The following is a 22,299-nucleotide window of genomic DNA, read 5'->3' on the forward strand; positions in this document are numbered from 1 at the left end:
ATTGAAACATACCAAGCATTGAAAGGAAAGCCTAGGTAGAGTGGATGTGGAGAGGATGTTTCCAACAGTGGGGGAGACTAGGACCAGAGGGCACTGCCTCAGAATTGAAGAACATTCTTTTAGAACAGAGATGAGGAATTTCTTTACCGGAGGTGGTGAATCTGGAATTCATTGCCACAGGTGGCTGTGGCGGCCAAGTCACTGGGTATGTTCAAGCATGTCAAAGGTTACAGGGAGGAGAATGGGGTTGAGAGAGAGAGAATAAAATTAAGTTTCAAACCAATTGTTTTCCTGATAAAGACAAAATCTTCAGCGGCTTCTGGAGGACAAGAGCTTCAAAGAAGAAATAGTTCACTTCAGCATTGCCGAGGAGTCCACCATTGTCGCAGCCGCTCACAGAACTGAGCTGATTCCTGTCATAATGAGGTGGGCACTCTCAACTTCAAATGATGGCTGTTAGACTGGTGGGGAAGGGGTGTCTTCTTTGAGATACACAAGTTCATGATGAGCATGGATAAGGTGAATGGTCAGTCTTTTTCCCAGATTTGGGGAGTCAAAAGGCAGAGGTTGAAGATGTAAGTGGCAGGATTAAAGAGGTGGGTATATGGAACGAGCTGCCAGAGGAGTTAGTAGAGGCATGCCTGCTACTCACTGACCTTAACCCGTGTATCTTTGGAATGTGGGACGAAACAGGAGCACCTGGAGGAAAGACAAATGCTTATGGGGAGAAGGTACAGATTCCCTAAAGGCAGCGACAAGAATCGAATGCCAATCTCACGGCTGGTGCTGTAATAGCATTATGCTAACTGCAATGCTACTGTACCACCCTCGAACAGAGATTAGGAGGAATTTCTTTAGCCAAAGTGGTGAATTTGGGGAATTGCCACAGATGGCTGAGGAGGTCAACTATTTACAGCAGAGACCAATAGGTTCTTGATTAGTTAGGGCATCAAAGGTTATGGGCAGAATGCAGGAGAATGGGCTGGAAAGGGATAATAAATCAGCCACGTTGGAGTGGTGGAGCAGAGTTGATGGCACTAATTCCCCAGCTATTGTATACAGGTTGGGCATGATTTCCTTGTCCCTGGATGCTGATTTTTCTTGTGAAGCCACAACAGCAGAGTTTTAATTACTTAACATGCACTGCCATCCCTGTTGACCTCTACACCTACAGTGTACCCCAGGTCATTCGGATCGTCCATTTTTGGGTCATAGAGCATTGCCCAGTACAGCACCAGGCAGGCCATTCAGTCCACAACGTCGCGCCAATCTTGATGCTAGTTTGTAGTTAGCATCCTCTTCCCTCCATTCCCATCATATTGATGTATCTATCAAAATGCTTATAAATTCCCTCCAAACTCTACTACCCTTGTTAACCCCTTCCAGACACCTGCTGCTCTTTGTCTAAAAATAAATTCTTGCCCCACCCCCACCCCCCATGTTGCCTGTAAATTTCCCTTAATAGTATGTCCTCTGGTTTCTCATCAAAACTCCAATGTTCAAAGTAAATTTATTATCAAAGTGCATATGTCACCATATACAACTCTGAGATTCATTTTCTTGCGGGCGTTCATAGTAAATACAAAGAAACACAATAGAATCAATGAAAGAGCGCACAGACCAGGACAGACAGCAACCAATGTGCAAACAAAACAGCAAACTACAAATACAAAAAGGAAAAAGAAATAAACAAACAAGCAATAAATATCGAGAATATGAAATTACCTACATTAGCTCCTTTCCTGGAAAATGTACCAATTTACATTTGCCAGTTTGTCCATCTCCTTGTAAGTAAAGTGTGACTACAGTTGCTCACTGTAGTCCTCAACTGGAGTTCTTACTCTAGCCGTGAAAGAGTTCTGCTCTTCTGTGGGCAGTAAAAAAATAGGTATAAAAACAAAAACAGGGGCTCCCTGGGTTATGAGTGACGTAACTTATGGAAATCGAAGTTTACCTGTACATTTCTAAATAATTTTTGAGCTTGTAATAAACACAAGATTCTGCAAATGCTAGAATTCCAGAGCAACACTCACAAGATGCTGGAGGAACTCTGCAGGTCAGACAGCATATAAAGGAGAGGAATAAACGGTCAACATTCCGGCTGAGACGCTTCATCAGAATTGGAAAGAAAGGGGAAAGATGCCAAAATAAGAACATGGGTGGAGGGGTAGGAGTACAAGCTGGCAGGTGATAGTTGAGACCAGGTGGTTGCGGAGGGGGCTGAAGTGAGCTTTGAGATATAGATACCCCAATAGATCCAAGGTGAGCCCTTGTCTCAGAGAAGGACTTCTTGCGGCCCTGAATGCAGGTGAGGGAGGGGGTGAATGGTCAGATGTAGCACTTTGGCTTGCAAGGACAAGTGTCAGGAAGGTGATTAGTTGGGAGGGACGAAGGGACAACAACTCATCGGGAAGAATGATCCCTTCAGAAGTTGATGAGTGGGGGAGGAGGTAAAGATATGTGTGGTGGTATGATCCCATTGAAGATGGTGGAAGTTGTGTAGAATGATGTGTTGGATGCAGAAGCTCATGGGATCTCTTATCACTGTTAAGATGGGAAGATGGAGCGAGTGAGGACATTTGGGGAGCATCAATAGTGGAGGAAGGGAAAACCTGGTTTTTGAAGGAGGAGGAGATCTCTGATATTCTGGAATGGAAAGCCTCTCCCTGGGAACAGATGCGGTAGAGACAAAGGAACTGAGAAAAGGGAATGGCATTTCTAAAGGAGATAGGGTGGGAAGAGGTATAGTCAAGATAGCTGTGGGAATCAGTAAATTTATAAAAGATATCGGTAGATGGTTTGTTCTCAGGGATGAAGACAGAGACCAAGAAAGAGGAGAGAGGTATCAGAATGAACCAGTTCGGCAATTTGGGCAATTTAAACTTCTACAAGTTTAGAGGTGATTATTAGCAACTGGATTCAATTAGTGTTTTTTTTAGTTTAATTGTGGATCATAGTAGGGTGATTATTGAGTGAAATTCAAGTATTATTACAAGGGTACGTGTACAGATAGTTTCAAGGAACAGAAGCCATACGTTACCCAGAGACTCTGCATTGTATTACACTGTGGCAATGCAGAATGTTTCAATTAGTTGTGTGTTGGCTACAAGAGCATGGCTGTGTCCTGGCTGCATAGACTGAGCTATTGATCGTTTGCATGCAAATATGACAAAAGTGAGAAATACAGATAAAGCTTAGCTTTATTTGTCACATCTGCATTGGAACAGCAAAACTTCGTCATAAACCAACACTGTACAATGATGTGCTGGGGCTAGTCTGCAAGTGTCCACACTTCCAGCCCAAACATAGCATGCTCACAACTTTCATATCTTTGGAATGTGGGAGGAAATTGGAGCACCAGGAGGAAACCCACATGGTCACGGGGAGAATGTACAATACTTCTACAGACAGCAGCGAGAATTGACCCCTGGTCATTGGTCACTGTCACTGTAAAACGTTATGCTAACTGCTATATTATCGTACTGCCCGCATAGTTTGAATGTTTGAAAACAGAGCACAACAGTATAGCATAGGAATGGGCCCTTCACTCCTCCAGGTCTGTACTGACCACAATGCCAAATTGAACTAATCTGTCCTGCCTGTATACAATCCATTTCCCTCTATTCCCTGTTTTTTCTTGTATGCCATTTCATATCTGCTTCCACCACTATCTCTGGCAGTGTGTTTGAGATCAAACTTTTCCTGCATATCCCCTTCCCCTTCAAGCCTCTCATATTTGACAGTTCCATTCTGGGAGAAAGATTCTGACTAATTCACCCTGTCTGTGTTCCTCATAATTTTATCAGGTCTCCCCTCAGCTTCCAACGTTCCAGAAAAAACAGTTGACTTCTTGTGGGTAGTACCGGTAATCCAAGCAAAATGCTAAAATTCCTGTTTTAATTGTTGGGAATCCAGGATTCTGTATGGGCGGATGAGGAGCAAAACTGGGAGCAAAACGCAGGGGCGTTCCGGCGCATCAGCCCGTGTGACCATCGTCCTCCACTTCCTGGCTGGCTCGCTGCCACAGGAGCTGCGCATCTTCCTGGACCTGCTCCTCGAGCCAGTGAAGCACTTAACCGAGGGTAGGTGTTCTAGTTGATTACGTTAATGTGTTACTGATCCCCCTCCCTTTTCTGATCTCTGCACTTAATTAAAACCTTTTCCAGTTCTGGTCAGTTACCTAATAGAGACAGGAATTGTCCATTTGTCTTTCATGCCTGTTTCACCATTCAGTCTTTCACAGCATCAGAACCAGGTTTATTATCGCTGATGTATGTTGGGAAATTTGTCATTTGTGACAACAGAACAGTGCAATGTAAATTACAATAAGAAATGTACATATAGAAGTTAAATAAATAGTGCAAAAAGAGAGGAAAAATAGTTAATTGTCCATTCAGAAATCTGATGGAGAGGAAGAAGCTGTCCCTGAAACACTGAGTGTGTGTCTTCAAGCTTCTGTACCACCTCCTTAATGGTAGCAATGAGAAGAGGGTATGTGCTGGTGGTAGGGGTCCTTATTGACTGATGCAGTCTTCTTCAGGCATCGCCTTTTGAAGATGTCCTTGATGCTGGGGACGCGAGTGCCCACGATGGAGCTGGCTGAGTTTGCAATTTCTTGCAGGTATTTCCAACCCTATGTAGTGGTCCCACCACACCAGCTGGTGATGCAGCCAGCTGGAATGCTCCCCATGGTATATCTGTCAAAATTTGCTAGTGCCTTTGGTGGCAAGCCTTCTTTGTAACTGCATCTGTATCTTGTGCTCAGGATGGATCTCAGAAATGTTGACACCCAGGAACTTGAAACTGCTCACTCTTTTTACTGCTGATCCCTCGATGAAGACTGTTGTGTATTCCTTCAACTTCCCTTTCCTGAACTCTACAATCAATGTCTTGGTCTTACTGACATTGGTAAAAAGTGTGATAGTGACCTGATGTTATTTTTAATGTGCCGTAGATACATCCAAATCACCAGGCACTCAGAATAGAGGAGCGTTCATTTAAAGCAGAGATATGGAGAAATTTGTTTAGTCAGAGGGTGGTGAATTTATGGACTTTATTACCACAGGCAGCGGTGGAGGCCAGGTCGTTGGGTGTATTTAAGTCAGAGCTTGATAGGTTCTTGATGGGACACAGCAACAAAGGTTATGGGGAGAAGGCCGGGGTGTGGAGTTGAGGAGGGCAGATAAGGATCAACCATGATTGAATGGCAGGACAGACTTAATGGACCCAAATGGCATAATTCTGTTCCTATGTCTTATGGAAATGTCAAGATGGCATCCTCACCTGAGAGACGAGATGGTCTTAGACTGCCTCATACAGTAGTCAGTGTCTTGAACTCCCTTAGCACTTGCAACATTGGCTAGATTTTTGTGCTCCAGTCTCTGGGTCTTGAACCCACAGCCTAACTGGGGTGAGTGAGGCACTGACTGGTGAAGTGTTGATCGAAGCATACGAGATGCATTAGAAGATTCATTCAACGGGCATTGAAATTTCAGCCTAAAACAAGCCCTTGTGCATTGAGGTGACTATATAAAAACTGTGTGGCTTTGGGGCCTTTCTCTTTGTTTCAGGGTCCTGCCTGTCAGCGGTGCTACAGTCAGCCAAGTCTGTGGATCTATCCAGTGTTCTGCCCTTAGGGCGTCAGCATGGTCTGCTGAACAACATTGAGGTGCTGATGAAAAAACTAGGCCACCTCATCAACGACTACCTGCCTGAACTGCTTCAGATCCTGCTGTGTATAACTGCATCTGTGTCTCAGATGCTTCAGCTGAGGGACCAGGTGAGTACTAGGAGACATGGTAGCGGTTAGCATGACACTATTACAGCTCGGGGCGTTGGGGTTCCAGGTTCAATTCCGGTGTCGTCTGTAAACAAGTTTGTGTGCTCCTTCCTGTGTACACGTGGGTTTCCTCCAGTAGCCCTAACCCTAATGCTCCCACAGTCCAAAGTTAGTCGGGTAATTGGTCATGGTAAATTGTCCTGTAACTAGGCTAGTGTTAAATAGGTGGTTGCTGGGTGACACAGTTCAAATGGCTGGAAAGGCCTGTTGCAGGCCATACCTCTAAATAAGTACATACATACATACATAAATAACCCCACAACACAGGCAGAAGGCCAGTGGAGACCTGGGCATTAGATAACCGACATTCCTAAGGAGTATGGTAACTTAGAGGTGACATCACTGTACCAGGTCATGATTGAGTATACATTCATAGAACGGTAGAACGCCTTTCAGCCTGCCTTATTCATGCTATCTCTGACCCCTATCAATACTAATCTCTCACAAATACGAAAACTACAGTAAACTGTTAGGTCAGCAGAAGATTTGATTGGTAAATGTTAATTCCAGTACGTAAGTGTAAAGTAGAACAAAATAATTGTTACTTCTCAGCTAAACATTGATTATATGTCCATGAAGTGACACTAGGCGCAGGAGTGAGGTTGCTGACAGGAGATGATAAAGTAGTGGTAATTGGGGGTCTGGAGGAGTGGGTTAGTGGGTGGAGGTGTTGATCAGCCTTGCTGTTTGGGGAAAGTAACTGTTCCAAGTCCGGTGGTCCTGGCATGGATGCTATGTAGCTTCCTCCCTGATGGGAGAAGGACAAGCAGTTGACAAGCAGGGTTCTGGGATCCTTCACTGGTGCTGATGATGGGTTGGGCAGTTTTGACTACTTGTTACAGAGCCTTCCTGTCCACCTCAGTGCAGTGTCTGTACCGAGCCGTTCGTCCCCGTGTCCACACTGACCAAGTAAAGGTCAGCTTCATTTGTCATGTGTACATCAAAGCATGCAGTTTGAATCAGTCTGAGGATGACTTCAGCGGGGTGCTTGATAAGTTCGTGGCCTAAGGTAGAAGGAGATGAGTTATACATTCACTTGCAGTTCAACTCTTTGAGAGATTATGCAGAAAGTTAATAACTCATCGGGGTTATTGATAGGTTCATGGCCTACAGTAGAAGATGAGTTATTAACTTCAAACTTTCTGCATAATCCCTCAAAGAGTTGTCCTGCATGTGCATGTAACGAGAGCTGTATAACTCATCTCCTTCTACCTTAGGCCATGAGCTTATCAATCACCCATCTGTGGACATTTTCTGGAGGTCCAAGATCCGTACGCTCCACGACCGCTGGACTGTGTGTGTAACTGTAGGAGGGGACTATGTTGAAAAATAAATGTGCTAGGTTTTCTAAAATTGACTCCTTCTACCTTAGGCCATAAACTTATCAATCACCCCTCGTATTTGTTTTTTCTATGTGGAGATATGGCTTGGAATAGGCTGTTCCAGCCCATTGAGTCACCCACTGAACCCTAGCATCAAACCGGACAGTTAGAACGGCTGAGATGATCATAGGGGTCTCCCTACCATCCATCGAGGGTATTTGTCAGGAGTGCTGTGTACACAGGGCCTTCATTGTTATTAGGGATCCCACCCATCCATCCAGCATCCTCTTTGACCTTCTTCCATCAGCGAGGAAACAAGACCAGTCAGGATGGGAAACAGTTTCTTCTCTCAGGCCATTGGGCTTCTGAACTCTGCTGCATCTCCTTCTAAGTGTCACTGGTGAATTTGTTTTGTACTTTACAGTATTTAAATTTACGCACTTCCATTTGTTATTTATGCATAATTCTTCTGTAGATATTATCTTTACTTTCATAAGTTATTGTGTGTTGAGCCTTACACCCTGGTTTGGAGAAACGGCTTGTTTTTCGCTATACAGGTATATAGTTAAATGACAATAAACTTGACTGGGACAGTAAACACTTTAAGCCACTTACAATATTTGTTGCCAGCAAAAAGTAACAAATATGAGGTTTGAGATTGTTTCCTTTTCTTGGGCTCTTCCTTATTGTTCTGACTTTGGAATTGTTGGTTAGTTATTAGCACGTGCTGTGAGGGACAGTGAAAAGCTTGTCTTGCACACTGTTCGTAATAGGACCATTCAATAGTCTTAGGGGGATTGAATACTAAAGTAAGGATATTGTGCCTCAGTTATGCAAACCATTGGAAATATTTAAAGTGGATGTTGATGGGTTTTTGATTAGTCAGGGCATGAAAGGTTATGAGGAGAAGGCAGGAGAGTTGGGTTGAGAGGGATAATAACTCAGCTATGATGGAATGGGCTGAATAGGCCAATTTTGCTCCTATGCCTTATATTCTTTCTGCCCACAAATGCTGCTGAACCCACTGTGGCTCAAAAGGCTTTTTGTTTATTTTCAAAGAACAACTGCTGCAAGATAAAAATTAACTATCTTGTCTTTTGCATTTTCTTTGTACAGATCAAGCCAAGGTACATCACCCTGCTGAAACACCTGAGGCGTTTGGGCATAGATCAGATCGCTGCCTTCTTTACCAGCTTTGACTCGTATGCTTTCACAGCAGACGAGATTGATGCAGTGTTCCATAGCACAGTGTGGCCACAGGTAAGACCGGATTACTTGTTGTAAAGCTGGAGGAGGCAGCCTGTCTGCCTGTGTATGTGTGTGTGAGGGCATGAGTTCTTGTGCTGTTCTGCTGAACTTTGTGAACATGCTATGTTGGCACCGTAATACATGGTGACACTTACAGGTTGCCCCGGAGCATGCTTGGGTCGTGTTGGTTAGCAAATCTCCCCATTTCACTGGTAAATGAATATAGCTGAATTTGAAAACGGTGCTTGGACACGATCCAAGCGGTCATGTCCATACCATCTAAGAAATGGAAGTGATGTAAACAGTTTATTTTTATCTCTTTGAACTTTCTTTAGAGATTAAGCACAGTAACAGTCTCTTCCAGTCCCAATGCCTAACATTGCCCAAGTATACTCATGGGATCAATTAACCTACTAACCCATATGTCTTTAAAATGTGGGAGGGAACTGGAGGGAACCCACATGATCATGGAGAGATCATACAAGCTCCTTACAGACAGCGACAGAATTGAACCTGGGTCACTGGTGCATTAAGCTGGCTGCTGTGCTTCCATGCCTCCCTATTTGGACCAGCATGGATAGACTCATCCTCTTACCCTTGTTAAACCTCCCCTGAAGTACCTCAATACTTCTCACTTCCTTGGGTAAAGAAGTTGCTCCGAATTCTTCATTTGAGTTCTTGGTGACTGTCTCTCTTACTTTGATGACTCTTGGGTTCTGTTCTCCAGTAATCTATGTCACTCCAGGAAAAAGCCTGAATTTCTGCTGAGGGGTCTTTAAGAAGGAGGCGAGTATTGCAGCGTTGTAAATGCGCGTTGCAGCATTTACATTAGATCACAGCTGCTACCTGTTTTTGAATCTGATATTACAACCCCATAAGGTTCTGTTACATTTAACAGGCTTGGCAGCATTTTTGAGGGTAATTGAGAATGTTCTAGAAAAGGAGAAGCACAGTAGTGTAGTGGTTAGCACAATGCTATACTGTGCCAACAGTTAGGTTTCAGTTCCCACCACTGTCTGTAAGGAGTTGTACGCTCTGTCCGTGACCTTGTGACCTTGCCCCAGTTTCTACCCGCATTTGAAAAACGAATGGGTTAGTGTTGGTAAAGTGTTGTATTGGCGCTGGGGATGTAGCAACACTTCGCAGACTGCCCCCAGCACATCGTTAGATTATGTTTGTGACACAGGTGACACATGTCACTTTATGTTTCAATGTACCTGTGACAAATAAAGTGAATAGAAACAGAGAAAACCTACATCACAATACAGGCCCTTCAGCCCACAAAGCTGTGTCGAACATGTCCTTACCTTACAAAATTACCTAGGGTTACCCACAGCCCTCTATTTTTCTGAGCTCCACGTACCTGTCCAGGATTCTCTTAAAAGACCTTATCATATCTGCCTCCACCACCATCGCCGGCAGCCCGTTCCACACACCACTGCGTGAAAAACATACCCCTGAAATCTCCTCTGTACCTATTTCAAGCACCTTAAAACTGTGCCCTCTCATGCTAGCCATTTCAGCCCTGGGAAAAAACTCTGACTATCCGCGTGATCAATGCCTCTATTATACACCTCTATCAGGTCACCTCTCATCCTCTGTCGCTCCAAGGAAAAAAGGTCAAGTTCACTCAACCTATTCTCATAAGGCATGCTCCCCAATCCAGGCAACATCCTTGTAAATCTCCTCTGCACCCTTTCTATGGCTTCCACATCCTTCCTGTAGTGAGGCAACCAGAACTGAGCACGGTACTCCAAGTGGGGTCTGACCAAGGACCTATATAGCTGCAATATTACCTCTCGGCTCCTAAATTCAGTTCCACAATTGATGAAGACCAATGGACTGTATGCCTTCTTAACCATACAGTCAACCTGTTTTGAGTGTCCTATGGACTCGGACCCCAAGATCCCTCTGATCCTCCACACTGCCAAGAGTCTTACCATTAATACTATATTCTGCCGTCATATTTGACCTGCCAAAATGAACCACTTCACACTTACCTGGGTTGAACTCAACCCAGTTTTGTGTCCTGTCAGTGTCCTGCTGTAACCTCTGACAGCCCTCCACACTATCCACAACCTTTGTGTCATCAACTAATCTCTCTAATTGCTTTAAATTATTGAATAAGTGATTGCTAGATTATTGCTAAAGTTTTCCCTGAAGTCAGTGGATGTCCCATTACCTGTCTGGTGATCCAGCTCAGCTTTAGTCTCAATGTATGGTCTGTCCAGTTGCTCTATCACAGCACACGAGGATCATAAAAACCATTGAGACCATCGTCAGAGTCTCCCTCCCACTATTTGTGACATTTACTAGGAGTGTTGCAGACCAAGTGCCCGAAGTATTCTCGAGGATCTCTACCGTCTATCCTACAATCTCTCTGACCCACTGCCATCGGGAAGGAGGTACTGGAGCATCAGGACTAGAACTGTCAGACTGGGGAACAGCTTCTTCCCTCAGGCTGTGAGACTAATGAATACCCTCCCACCACCAAGGTCTTGTCACGAGGACAGTGAGCTGTTTACCTGTGCTATGCACTACATGCATTTTGTATTATATTTTATTAAACTTATTTATGGTAATATTTTGTTTTATGTGATTTATTTGATATGTTTTGTGGCTGCACTGTGGTCTGGAGGAAAGCTGTTTTGATTAGTTGTATATATGTACAATTAGATGACAATAAACTTGAACTTGTTCTTACATCTAACTTGTCCTGTTTACAGATCAGCCGGCTTCCCTCAGAAGGACAATACGCACCAACTTCCCTCCTGAAGCTAATTCATATCTGGAGTAAGAATTCTAGGTGAGCATTGGCGTCAGCAGTTTTTGCCTCTCACTTTATTTAGCAAGGATTTCTCCAGTCGCTATGCGGATTCACACAGCTTCATACAGGCAGTCAGATAGATTTACAAGGATACCATAGAGAGTCCAAATTCTAGGGACAAGTTGGTCTTGGTAGATCTTTGTTCCTAGCTGTACTTCTACTCCCTGAGTTTAGGCAGAGACTGAAGACTGCAACACCAGTAGTGAGGACCAAGAAGGTTTGGACAAGGGAAGCACAGAACTGCTTTGAATCGGTGGACTGGACTGTATTCAGGGATTCATCTTCGAACCTGGATGAGTATGCTGCAGTTGTTACCAACTTCAGTAAAACTTGTGTGGATGAGTGTGTGCCCACAAAAATTTACTCTATGTTCCCAAACCAAAAGCCATGGATGAACCAGGAGCTACGTCATCTGCTGAAGGCTAGATCTATGGCATTCAAGTCTAGCAACCCAGGACTGTACCAGAAAACCAGGTATGATTTGCGGAGGGCTATTTCAAGGGTGAAGACACAATTTCGAATGGGGTTGGAGCAACATTAGATGCACGGCAACCCTGACAGGGACTGCAAGACTTGACTTCCTACCAAGCGAAATACAACAGCATGAATGGCAGTAATACTTCACTACCAGATGAATTCACATCTTATATGCCCGCTATGAAAGGGAGAACACAACTACAGCTGTGAAGATCCCTGCTGCACCTGATGACCCTGTGATCTCTGTCTCAGAGGCCGATGTTAGACTGTCTTTAAAGAGGGTGAACCCTTGCAAGGCAGAAGGTCCCGATGGAGTACCTGGTAAGGCTCTGAAAATCTGTGCCAACCAACTGGCAGTATTCAAGGACATTTTCAACCTCTCACTGCTATGGGCAGAAGTTCCCACTTGCTTCAAAAAGGCAACAATTATACCAGTGCCTAAGAAGAATAATGTGAGCTGCCTTAATAACTATTACCTGGTAGCACTCACATTGACAGTAATGAAATATTTTGAGAGGTTGGTCATGACTAGACTGAACTCCTGCCTCAGCAAGGACCTGGACCCATTGCAATTTGCCTATCACCCACAATCGGTCAACAGCTGATGCAATCTCAATGGCTCTCCACACGGCTTTAGACCACCTGGAAAACACAAACACTTCCTAATTGGAAGACCACAATCTATGTGGATTGGAGATAACATCTCCTCCTCGCTGACAATCAACACTGGTGCACCTCAGGGGTGTGTGCTTAGTCCACTGCTCTACTCTCTATACACCCATGACTGTGTGGCTATGTATAGCTCAAATAACATCTATAAATTTGCTGACAATACAACTATTGCTGGTAGAATCTCAGGTGGTGACAAGAGGAGTGAGATATGCCAACTAGTGGAGTTGTGCTGCAGCAACAACCTGGCACTCAACATCAGTAAGGCGAAAGAGCTGATTGTGGACTTCAGAAAGGGTAAGACGAAGGAACACATACCAATCCTCATAGAGGGATCAGAATTGGAGAGAGTGAGCAGTTTCAAGTTCCTGGGTGTCAAGATCTCTGAGGATCTAACCTGGTCTCAACATATCGGTGTGTGTATAAAGAAGGCAAGACAGCAGCTATACTTTATTAGGAGTTTGAAGATATTTGGCATGCCAACAAATATACTCAAGAACTTCTATAGTTGTACTGTGGAGATCATTCTGACAGGCTGCATTACTGTCTGGTATGGGGGTGGGAGGGGGGGTGCTACTGCACAGGACTGAAAGAAGCTGCAGAATGTTGTAAATCTAGTCAGCTCCATCTTGGGTACTAGCCTACAAAGTACCCAGGACATCTTTAGGGAGCGGTGTCTCAGAAAGGCAGCATCCATTAATAAAGACCTCAAGCACCCAGGGCATGCCCTTTTCTCACTGTTACCATCAGGTAGGAGGTACAGAAGCCTGAAAGCACACACTCAGCGATTCAGGAACAGCTTCTTCCCCTCTGCCATCTGATTCTTAAATGGACATTGAAGCTTTGGACACTAACTCACTTTTTAATATACAGTATTTCTGTTATTGCATTTTTTTTAAAAAATCTATTCAATGTACATAATTGATTTACTTGTTTATTTATTATTATTTTTTAAATGTTATTTATTATTAGTATTTTTCTCTTTGCTAGATTATGTATTGCATTGAACCGCTACTGCTAAGTTAACAAATTTCACGTCACATGCTGGTGATAATAAACCTGACTCTGATTCTGATGAATAAATAAGCAACAAATATTGACACCATGAGGTGAAGCATCCTTGAAAGTGAGTCCTTAGTTTGTAGGAAGTGTTCAGTGATGGGGTGAGCAAATTTGGGTGAAGTTATCACCTCTGGTTCAAGAGCCTGATGGTTGAGGGGTAATGACCGACAAACAATCAATGATCAGAAAAAAACGTTTGCAAAAGGAGATGCTCAAGATAGTGGCATTTGTCATTAAGAAACCCCACCATCCAGGACGTGCCCCCTTCTCATCGATACAATCAGGGAGGAGGTACAGGAGTCCAAAGATCCGCGTTTTGTGATTAGCTCCTTTTTCTCCACAGTGCTGGTTGTCAGCCTTTTGTGTTCCATTGTATTTCTTTATTTTCCTATAAAATGAATCTCTGAGTAGTGAAAATTGAAGTAGGCCCGCTGTTGGTCGAGGTTGACCATGGATGTTGCGTCTAAGCTGTTGACGTTGTTGGTGATGAGGCCAATGCAAGAGTGGTAGTCTCCGTTGCAAAGGTAGCATCTCTCGGCTCTGTTGGAACTGCAGCATCCCTTTCTGTGGGTCCGTTTGTCTTCTGCCGCTTTCAGTAATTTTCCCCTCCCTGACTTCAGCTGTTGTTTCAGTGTGCTTGTCCATCTGGTGTGGTTGGCTGCGTTCCTCCCAGAACCCAGTGTTGATGTCCAGCACCATCGTGCCCTGCTTGCAGACATCCTTGTAGTGTAGTTGTAGGAATCTCAAGGTGAAATGATTGATAAACTCACACAAAATGCTGGAGGAACACTGCAGGACAGGCAGTATATGGAAATGAATAAAGAGTTGATAGCATGGGCTGTGTGGTGAAAAAAGCACAACAACACCTCTTTCACCTCAGACAGTTGAAGAAGTTTGGCATGAGTCCCCAAATCCCAAAGACTTTCTACAGGGGCACAATTGAGAACATCCTGACTGGCTGCATCACTGCCTGGTATGGGAACTGTACCTCCCTCAATTGCAGGTCTCTGCAGAGAGTGGTGCAGACAGCCCAGCGTATCTGTGGATGTGAACTTCCCATTATTTAGGACATTTACAGAGACTGGTGTGTAAAAAGGGCCTGAAGGATCATCGGGGACCTGAGTCACCCCAAACACAAACTGTTCCAGCTGCTACCATCTGGGAAACAGTTACATAGCATAAAAGCCAGGACCAACAGGCTCCAGGACAGCTTCTTCCACCAGGCCATCAGACTGATTACTTCATGCTGATGCAATTTCTATGTATATTGACTGTCATGTTGTACATACTATTTATTACAAATTACTATAAATTGCACATTGTACATTTAGACAAAAATGTAATGTAAAGAATTTTACTCCTCATGTATGTGAAGGATGTAAGAAATAAAGTCAATTCAGTTCAATTCAATACTCATTGTTGAACTTGCTATTCTGCTTAAATATTGTTGGTCAAACAGTCTCGTGCTTATTCTCCAGGTTCTTCCCTCTCCTCGGCAAGCAGCTTCCCGATCACCCAGAGTGTGGTGTTCTCACCAATGTCTTCAGCTTGCTCTCAGCGAAGACTGTGGCAGAGACAACAGCCTCACTGGTCATGGACATCATCGACAGTCTCCTGAGCACGCCGGACTTCGTAGCGACAGCAGACGAGAGTGCCCTCACTGTGAAAGATGTGGCCTTACCTGCGCACTCTGCCACAGCAGAAGGTACAGCAGTCCCAATGACGTGTGTCTACATTAGAGTATGTGATGGTTGTTCCAAACAGAGTGAGCTGGGTCTTCTGAGGATTTCAAGCAGGGTAGACAGCCCATGAGCAGGACGCATGGGGAAAGGCTGAGTGAGTTAGAGCTTGCAGTATTTTGTTTAGTTCTGGTCACTTTATTATAGGAAGAATGTGGAAGCTTTAGAGAGGGTGCAGAGGAGATTTACCAGGATGCTGCCTAGACTGGAGAATATGTCTTATGAGGATATGCTGAGTGAGCTAGAGCTTTTCTCCCGGAGCGACAGAGGATGAGAGGTGACCTGATAGAGGTGTACAAGATAATGAGAGGCATTGATCGTGTGGATAGTCAGAGGCTTTTTCCCAGGGCTGAAATGGCTAACATGAGGGAAGCATAATGTTAAGGTCCTTGGAGGAAAGTATAGAGGAGAATGTGTGGAATGTGTTAATGGGTGATAGTAGAGGTAGACACATTAGGGTCATTTAAGAAACTCTTAGATAGGCACAAGGATGATAGAAAAATGGAGGGTTATGTGAGAGGGAAGGGTTAGATTAATCATGGAGTAGGTTAAAAGGGCCTGTACCATGTTGTACTATTCTGTGTTCTGTATACTTTGCAGTGAGGGCTGGTTTGACAGTGGCATGGGGGAGGGTGCTCGTGTGAACGTGCTCATCCCACACAGAGATCCTTACAGCTGTCATTCCCACTCTGCCGCCGGGGTCCGGTACAGGGAAGCCACTCAGAATCAGGCTTATTAACACCGAGCTTTTGTGAAACCTGTCTTGTGACACTAGTACAGTGCAAAGGCATCAAGTTAGTAGAAGTTGATGAATAATTGGTGCTGAAAAGGAATAGTTCATGGGTTTATGAAACCTGATGGTGGAGGGAAAGAAGCTGTTCCTGAACCATCAAGTGTGGAAGTGCAGGACCCTTTGCCTCCTCACTGATGGTAGCCATGAGAAGAGGGTATGTTCTGGGGGAGGAGGGTCCTTAATTGTGAGTGTCTGAATGTACATTCAATCAGTCTATGTGTATAAGTTATGCATATGTATTTGTATGACTTCTGTTTCAGATCCAGAGTAACAATCATTTTGTTCTCCTTTGCACCAGTGTATTGATGAATAACAATGAGCAATCTTGATTCTACCATTGTGAGGGAGTGCTGTTTGGAGATGCCCTCGGTAGTTGGGAGGCTGAGCTGACCGAGTCTACAATCGTCTGCAGCTTCTTGCAAACCACGGGTGAAACTTTTTCCCCAAGTCTACGTCCCTGCCCAGAACCTGAAGTGTCCACATTTCTGCTTCTTGCCCTTTACTAAATTAACTGAAGCAGCTTCCACAGCTGTCTGCGATGGAGAATTCAGGTGTTTAATCCCATTGGAGTCTCCCTTCCCTTCAAAATGGCTGGTGCCTCACTCTGAAACTCTGCCCCCAGTTCTAAGCTCTTCGGCCCAGGGAGAAACACCCACGATGCCTCTGCCTCAGAAAGATCCCTCAGTCTCCTAAACTCTAGCCAATATAGGCCAAGCCTCCTATTTGTACTGCTGTAGCCATCCTGCACTTTCTAGAATTCGATGTTGGAAAGACCATTGCCTTCCAACCTATCTATGCCCCTCATCATTTTATCAGCCTCTGTTGTTTACGAGCTTCGAACCATTTTATAGAATGCTACTTGCATAAACATAGGAGATTCTGCAGTTGCTGGAAATCCAGAGCAATGCACAGAAAATACTGGAGGAACACCACAGGTCAAGCAGCATCTATGCAGAGGATTAAAAGAGTTGATGTTTTGGGCTGAAACCTTTCATCAAGACCCTACTCCTCTCTATAGATGCTGCCTGACCTGCTGAGTTCCTCCAGCAGTTTGTGCACTTTGTCAGGCTTTCATTCTTTTTATTGGTGATTTCTGTAACCCTCCAGTCCTCTGGTTTGACACATCTAAGGCAAAACTATAACCCAGCTCTTTTTAAGATCAAGTTCGTTTAATTGTCAACCAACCATGGACATGTATACAACTAAACAAAACCGGATTCTTCTGAGGCCAAGGTGCAAAATAACAGTACGACAGTCACATACAGCACACGTAGATGTGATAGCACATACAGTCTCAAAATAATATTAGCACATGTCCCTGAGTGGCCTGGCCTGAAGATTGATGGTGTATTTGATGTTGAACAGGAGCCACATTTCTGCAAGAAAAACTTTTTAATGTAATATCATCACTCCCTTCTCTAGTTCTAAACAGGTCACATTGTGTTTGTGAGTCTTTTATTTCCAAACGTTTGTACATTTTGTTGAGAAGTTTTGGAATGTGAGTTTTGTTGGGAAGTTTCAGAATGTACGATACTGTGCAAAAGCTATCTACATATACGTGCCTAAGGCTTTTGCACAATCCAATATATTTGGATGAGTATTTTGAAGTTTACTTCAAGCTCTATTTGTTGACGTGCTCCTTGTTTATTTCTCAAGACGCTCCAAGCAATGGGACTCTTCTTATTCTGCCTCATATTTCCATGATCCTGCAACACCTCAACAAGGCTGTCAGGAATGTAGAACGCATGAAGAAGAAACAGTTCCAGGCACAAGTCAGCAAAGACCTGAGTATCTTGTCAAGGTATGCTTTCCTGTCACCTCGACTTCCTCAAACTCACGGAATTTGACTACAACAGGTTCTTTTGCCAATTAACATTAAAATCCATGTCTACTATGAGGGAGGAAAGGGGCTTGTTTTTGCTGCTGTTGTTTTGTTGCTTGTTGTGTTCTGTGTTGTTCTGCTGAACATTGTGGGCTTGACGTATTGGCCCTGGAATGTGTGGCAATACTTACAGGCTGCTCCCAGCACATCCCAGCAACTGTGCTGGCTGTTAATGTCATAGACACAGTTCACTGTATGTTTTGATGTACATGTCATAAATAAATGAATCTCAATAATTGGTCTGGCAAAAAAACACCAAATATAGCAGACAAGTAGTGAGAGGTCCTCATCACAAGAAGGTTGGAGCCTTGTTAAAGCTGTACCTGGAAGAGTGTGGGCAGTCTGATCTCTGTAGGAGAGAGAGTACACTGTCTTTCCAACATAATTCATTATATTGATTTCCAGAATCTGCAGCAGAGATTTGAATTCCCAGTTTTCTTCTCCTAGATGAGCCGCCAACAATGGGCTGTGCTCCAACTGCCCGAATGCCTACATAGTGTGAATAAATAAACATTAAAAAGCTTAGGAACTGGACTTTCCTAATCCCTTCACCCAAGCACTGTTCTTTATCTCAGCACGAATTGAACGATTGTCCTCAAAACTCCAAGCAGAAGGAGACACAAATCTGCATTCATTTCATTTCCAGAGCTCCATGCCAGGAGCATTAACACAACGTCAAACACTGGGCACCACAGTGGGACACGGCTTGGCCAACGAGCTCGGGCCTCAATTTGCAATGAGGGCTGCTCGGTTGACAAACAGTAAATCCCGTGAAACGGCTTTGTCTTTTTAACTGTTCCAAAATTCCTTTTGTAAAAATCGCCCAAAAACACATCACTGCTTACTTAAGCCCGTCACCCTAACTGGGGCACAGGCTGCCAACAGCAGCTCACCAGAGTCCTTTGTCCTGGGCCAGTCTTTCACATTGACTCCATGTGTTGCCTTTCTCCTTGGTGTATCCTTCCTCTCCCAGGGTTGAGGTCTTTGAAGCTTCTATTGGTGTTTCTGTAGCCCTGGGTTTTTATATGATGGGGTTGGTAGCCCCATTCCCAATTCTCCTCTTGTTTGGACAGCTTGGGACCATCCATGGCGAAGTTCACATCACTGCTGGATGGACAAAACACTGGAGGAATTCGGCAGGTCAAGGCAGCATCTGTGGAAGGAAATGTCTGAAACTTCAACCGTTCATTTCTCTCTATAGACGCTGCCTGAGCTTCCAGGTTCATGTTGCATTTTGTGTGTGTTGCTTCAGATTTGCGACATCTGTAGAATCTCTCGCACCTCAATGCAGTTTGGAACTGTATTAGAAATGTAATTGACAATATTAATTAATATTAAATGTCTGACTCTTTTGCAGAATCAGTAGATTTGTACAAGACAAGGATCAGAGCTCTGTTCTAATCAACCTACTGCTGCCATATCTCTTCAAACCTAATAGCTCACAGGTAAGAGTTCTCTACATCACCCTCACAGGAAGACATTTCTGTGTCCACATGGAAACCATAGGAAGGGTGCAGAGGAGATTTACAAGGCTGTTGCCTGGATTGGGGAGCATGTCTTATCAGAATAGATTGAGTGAACTTGGCCTTTTCTATTTGGAGTGACGGAGGATGAGAGGTGACCTGATAGAGGTGTGTAAGATGATGAGAGGCATTGATTGTGGGAATAGAGGCAGATGGTGCTGAACACCTTACCTTCCTCTCTCATCCTCGTCAATTTCAGTGGTGGCTCGGCACTTTAATCGACAATATCAGCAAGTGAAGGAGCCAATCGTGGGTTAGTGCTTCACTGCTAGGCTGCACAATCCATTCTCAACCACACCAAAGTCCCTCAGAGACAGCAAAATCGCCAGATCACTCAGTCGGCCCAAAAACACATTATCAAAAAATGAAGTACAGGCCTCATTTGCATGCAGACTAGTAGGAGAAGTGCTGTATCTTTAAACAAAGAAAGAGAGGTAGTATTGTAAACTCTCTGCGGGATGGCACTGTTAGTGGTGTTGGGTGCTGGTGCCATTTCGCATACTTTTTCCAAGTCTCTACCCTTTTACGGGGCTGTGGAAGAACAATAGGACAGTAAGGATGATTTTATAAACCTTGTAATGGGCTGAATGGCCTCCTCCCTCCCAGCTCGAGGTCTGTAAGATATAGGAACAAAATTGTCTATGCCATTCCATCATGACTGAATTATGTCCCCCTTTCAAAGCATTCTCCCACCTTCTCCCTATATCCTTTGATTCCCTGATTAATCAAGAACCCACCAACCTGTACCCAATGAATTGGTCTCCATTGATTCATCATTCAAGATATCATTACCAGTACACAAGTGTAAACGGGAATGAAATAATTGTTACTCCAAATCCAAATTTGTTATGGGATGTGGGCATTGCCAGCTAAACCAGCATTTATTGCCCATCCAGATCCAATGCAGCACAAAAAAAACACAATGTTAATGAGCTCAATAATAATAAAAATACAATAAATACATAAGATAGTTACAGATATTGATCGTACGTCAGTGGCAATGGATTCTACAGATACACAACTTCTGGCTAAAAAAAAAATCCTCCATCTGTGTTCTACTGGGACATTCTTCTATTCTGAGGCTGTGCCCTCTGGTCCTAGACTCCCCCACTGTAGGAAACAACCTCTCCACATCCACTTTACCTGGGCTTTTCAATATTCACTAAAGCCTTGGATGCTTCCTCAGATTGGTGGGTGACCCTGGTGTGATTCTGAGCTGTAGTGCCACTGCCCTGTGACAGTGTGGATTTCCCCAGGTACTGCTCTCTGACATCCTCGCATTTCCCTCAGCACTAAGCTGCAGTGAGTGTGTGGGTGGATGAGTGGTAGAAGGTGGGAATGGAAAATGAGTGACCTGTTGATATGCTGTATCCCTCTGTGATATAACTGAATAAGGTAGGTAGAATTTCTTAAAAACCAGCTTGTTTCCTATTATACCCAAATATTTTTTTTTGGTATACGATGCACTCTTGCATCGTGTGTGACTTCTGTAATATTTTTCTCTTAAATTTAATATATCTAGCGTTGGGTTACTGTGGTGTGTTCCGTGCGGTTCTGGAGGTAAACTGCTCGTCTCAGCTGTCTGTCATCATTGTCTCTCATTCCCACAGGACACAGAGATCGACATTCTGCAAACCATCCAGAACCTCCTACAACACTGCGCAGAGCCTTCCAGTTTCCTGAAGCCTTTGGGTACCCTCTTCTCCGTCATTCAGAACAAGCTGTCCCGTCAGATGCTCTGCTCAGTCGTTCAGGTACCGTACTGTGACTGCTAGACCTCTGCTCTGCACTCTGAGTATTGTCAACAGTCTTGGGGCTCTTATCGAAGAAAGAATGTGTTGGCATTGGACAGAGTACAGAGAAGGCTCACAAGAATGATTCTAGGAATTAAAGGGCTAACATCTAAGGAGTATTTATGGCTCCGGGCTTGTTCTTGTTGGAATTCTGAAGAATGGGAGGGCAGGATCTCATTGAAACCTCTTGAAAGGCCTCAATAGAATGATGTGGAGAGGATGTTTCCGATCGTGGGGAGGTGGGTCTGTGATCAAAGGGCACAGTCTCAGAATTGAGGGACGTCAATTTAGAACAGAGGTGATGAGGAATTTCTGTAGCCAGAGGGTGGGGAATCTTTGGAATTCGTTGCCACAGACGGCTGTGGAGGTTAAGTTATTGGGTATATTTAAAGAGGAGGTTGATAGATTCTTGATTAGTTAGGGTGTCAAAGATAACAAGGGTTTAAAGGCAAAGTAAATCAGACATAATGGAATGGCAGAGCAGAGTCAATGAGCCAATTGGTCTAATTCTGCAACTATATCTTATGGTCTTGTAGTCCTATAGCTGTTTCCTTACTGTATCCAGGTCACTTCTCAAGTTCAGTTTCCTCTTGCTGAAACTCTCCTGTAGTTTCTTTCCTTTGGGCTCTCACCTTTGAAGGCTTGTCCTGTCCCTGGTGAGACAGTTGCTTCTGGGGGTGAGACCTCCATCTCTGGAGCCTCGTGCACAGAGTCAACACTGACACTCAGGGAGATCCAGGGAGTGCTGCTGGGAGTGACTTGATTTGAGGTTTACAAGATAAAAGATGTAGATCGAGTGGATAGAGAGGCTTTTTCCCAGGGCCGAAGTAGTTAATCCACAGGAACTTAATATTAAGTTTATTGGAGGAAGGTATGGGGAATATCCGAAGAAGGTTTCTTACATACGGTGTGGTGGGTGGGTGGGTTGAACACCCTGCCAAGGATGGTGGTAGAGGCGGCAGTGTTGGGGACATTTAAGGGACTCTTAGATAGACACATGGATGACTAAAAAAAATGGAGGACTATGTGGGAGGGAAGCATTGCATTGATTTTGAAGGCAAATAAGAGGTCAGCAGAACATTGTGGACCGAAAGGACTGTACTGTGCTGTAATGTTCTATGCTCC

At 44.2% G+C, this 22,299-nt stretch overlaps 1 protein-coding gene across 1 annotated transcript in view; it reads left to right on the forward strand.

The window, feature by feature from the left end:
- utp20 (UTP20 small subunit processome component) overlaps positions 1-22,299 on the forward strand; it is a 195,376-nt gene that overhangs the window by 71,852 nt on the left and 101,225 nt on the right. The window contains exons 25-33 of the mRNA XM_059978567.1: positions 301-426; positions 3,916-4,082; positions 5,571-5,779; positions 8,278-8,421; positions 11,136-11,215; positions 14,923-15,149; positions 17,633-17,777; positions 19,216-19,303; positions 20,992-21,135. Coding sequence (XP_059834550.1) covers positions 301-426; positions 3,916-4,082; positions 5,571-5,779; positions 8,278-8,421; positions 11,136-11,215; positions 14,923-15,149; positions 17,633-17,777; positions 19,216-19,303; positions 20,992-21,135 — 1,330 coding nt within the window. The remainder of the gene's footprint in view (positions 1-300; positions 427-3,915; positions 4,083-5,570; positions 5,780-8,277; positions 8,422-11,135; positions 11,216-14,922; positions 15,150-17,632; positions 17,778-19,215; positions 19,304-20,991; positions 21,136-22,299) is intronic.

This window comes from Hypanus sabinus, chromosome 8 (assembly GCF_030144855.1).
Source record: "Hypanus sabinus isolate sHypSab1 chromosome 8, sHypSab1.hap1, whole genome shotgun sequence".
NCBI classification, from domain to species: Eukaryota; Metazoa; Chordata; class Chondrichthyes; order Myliobatiformes; family Dasyatidae; genus Hypanus; species Hypanus sabinus.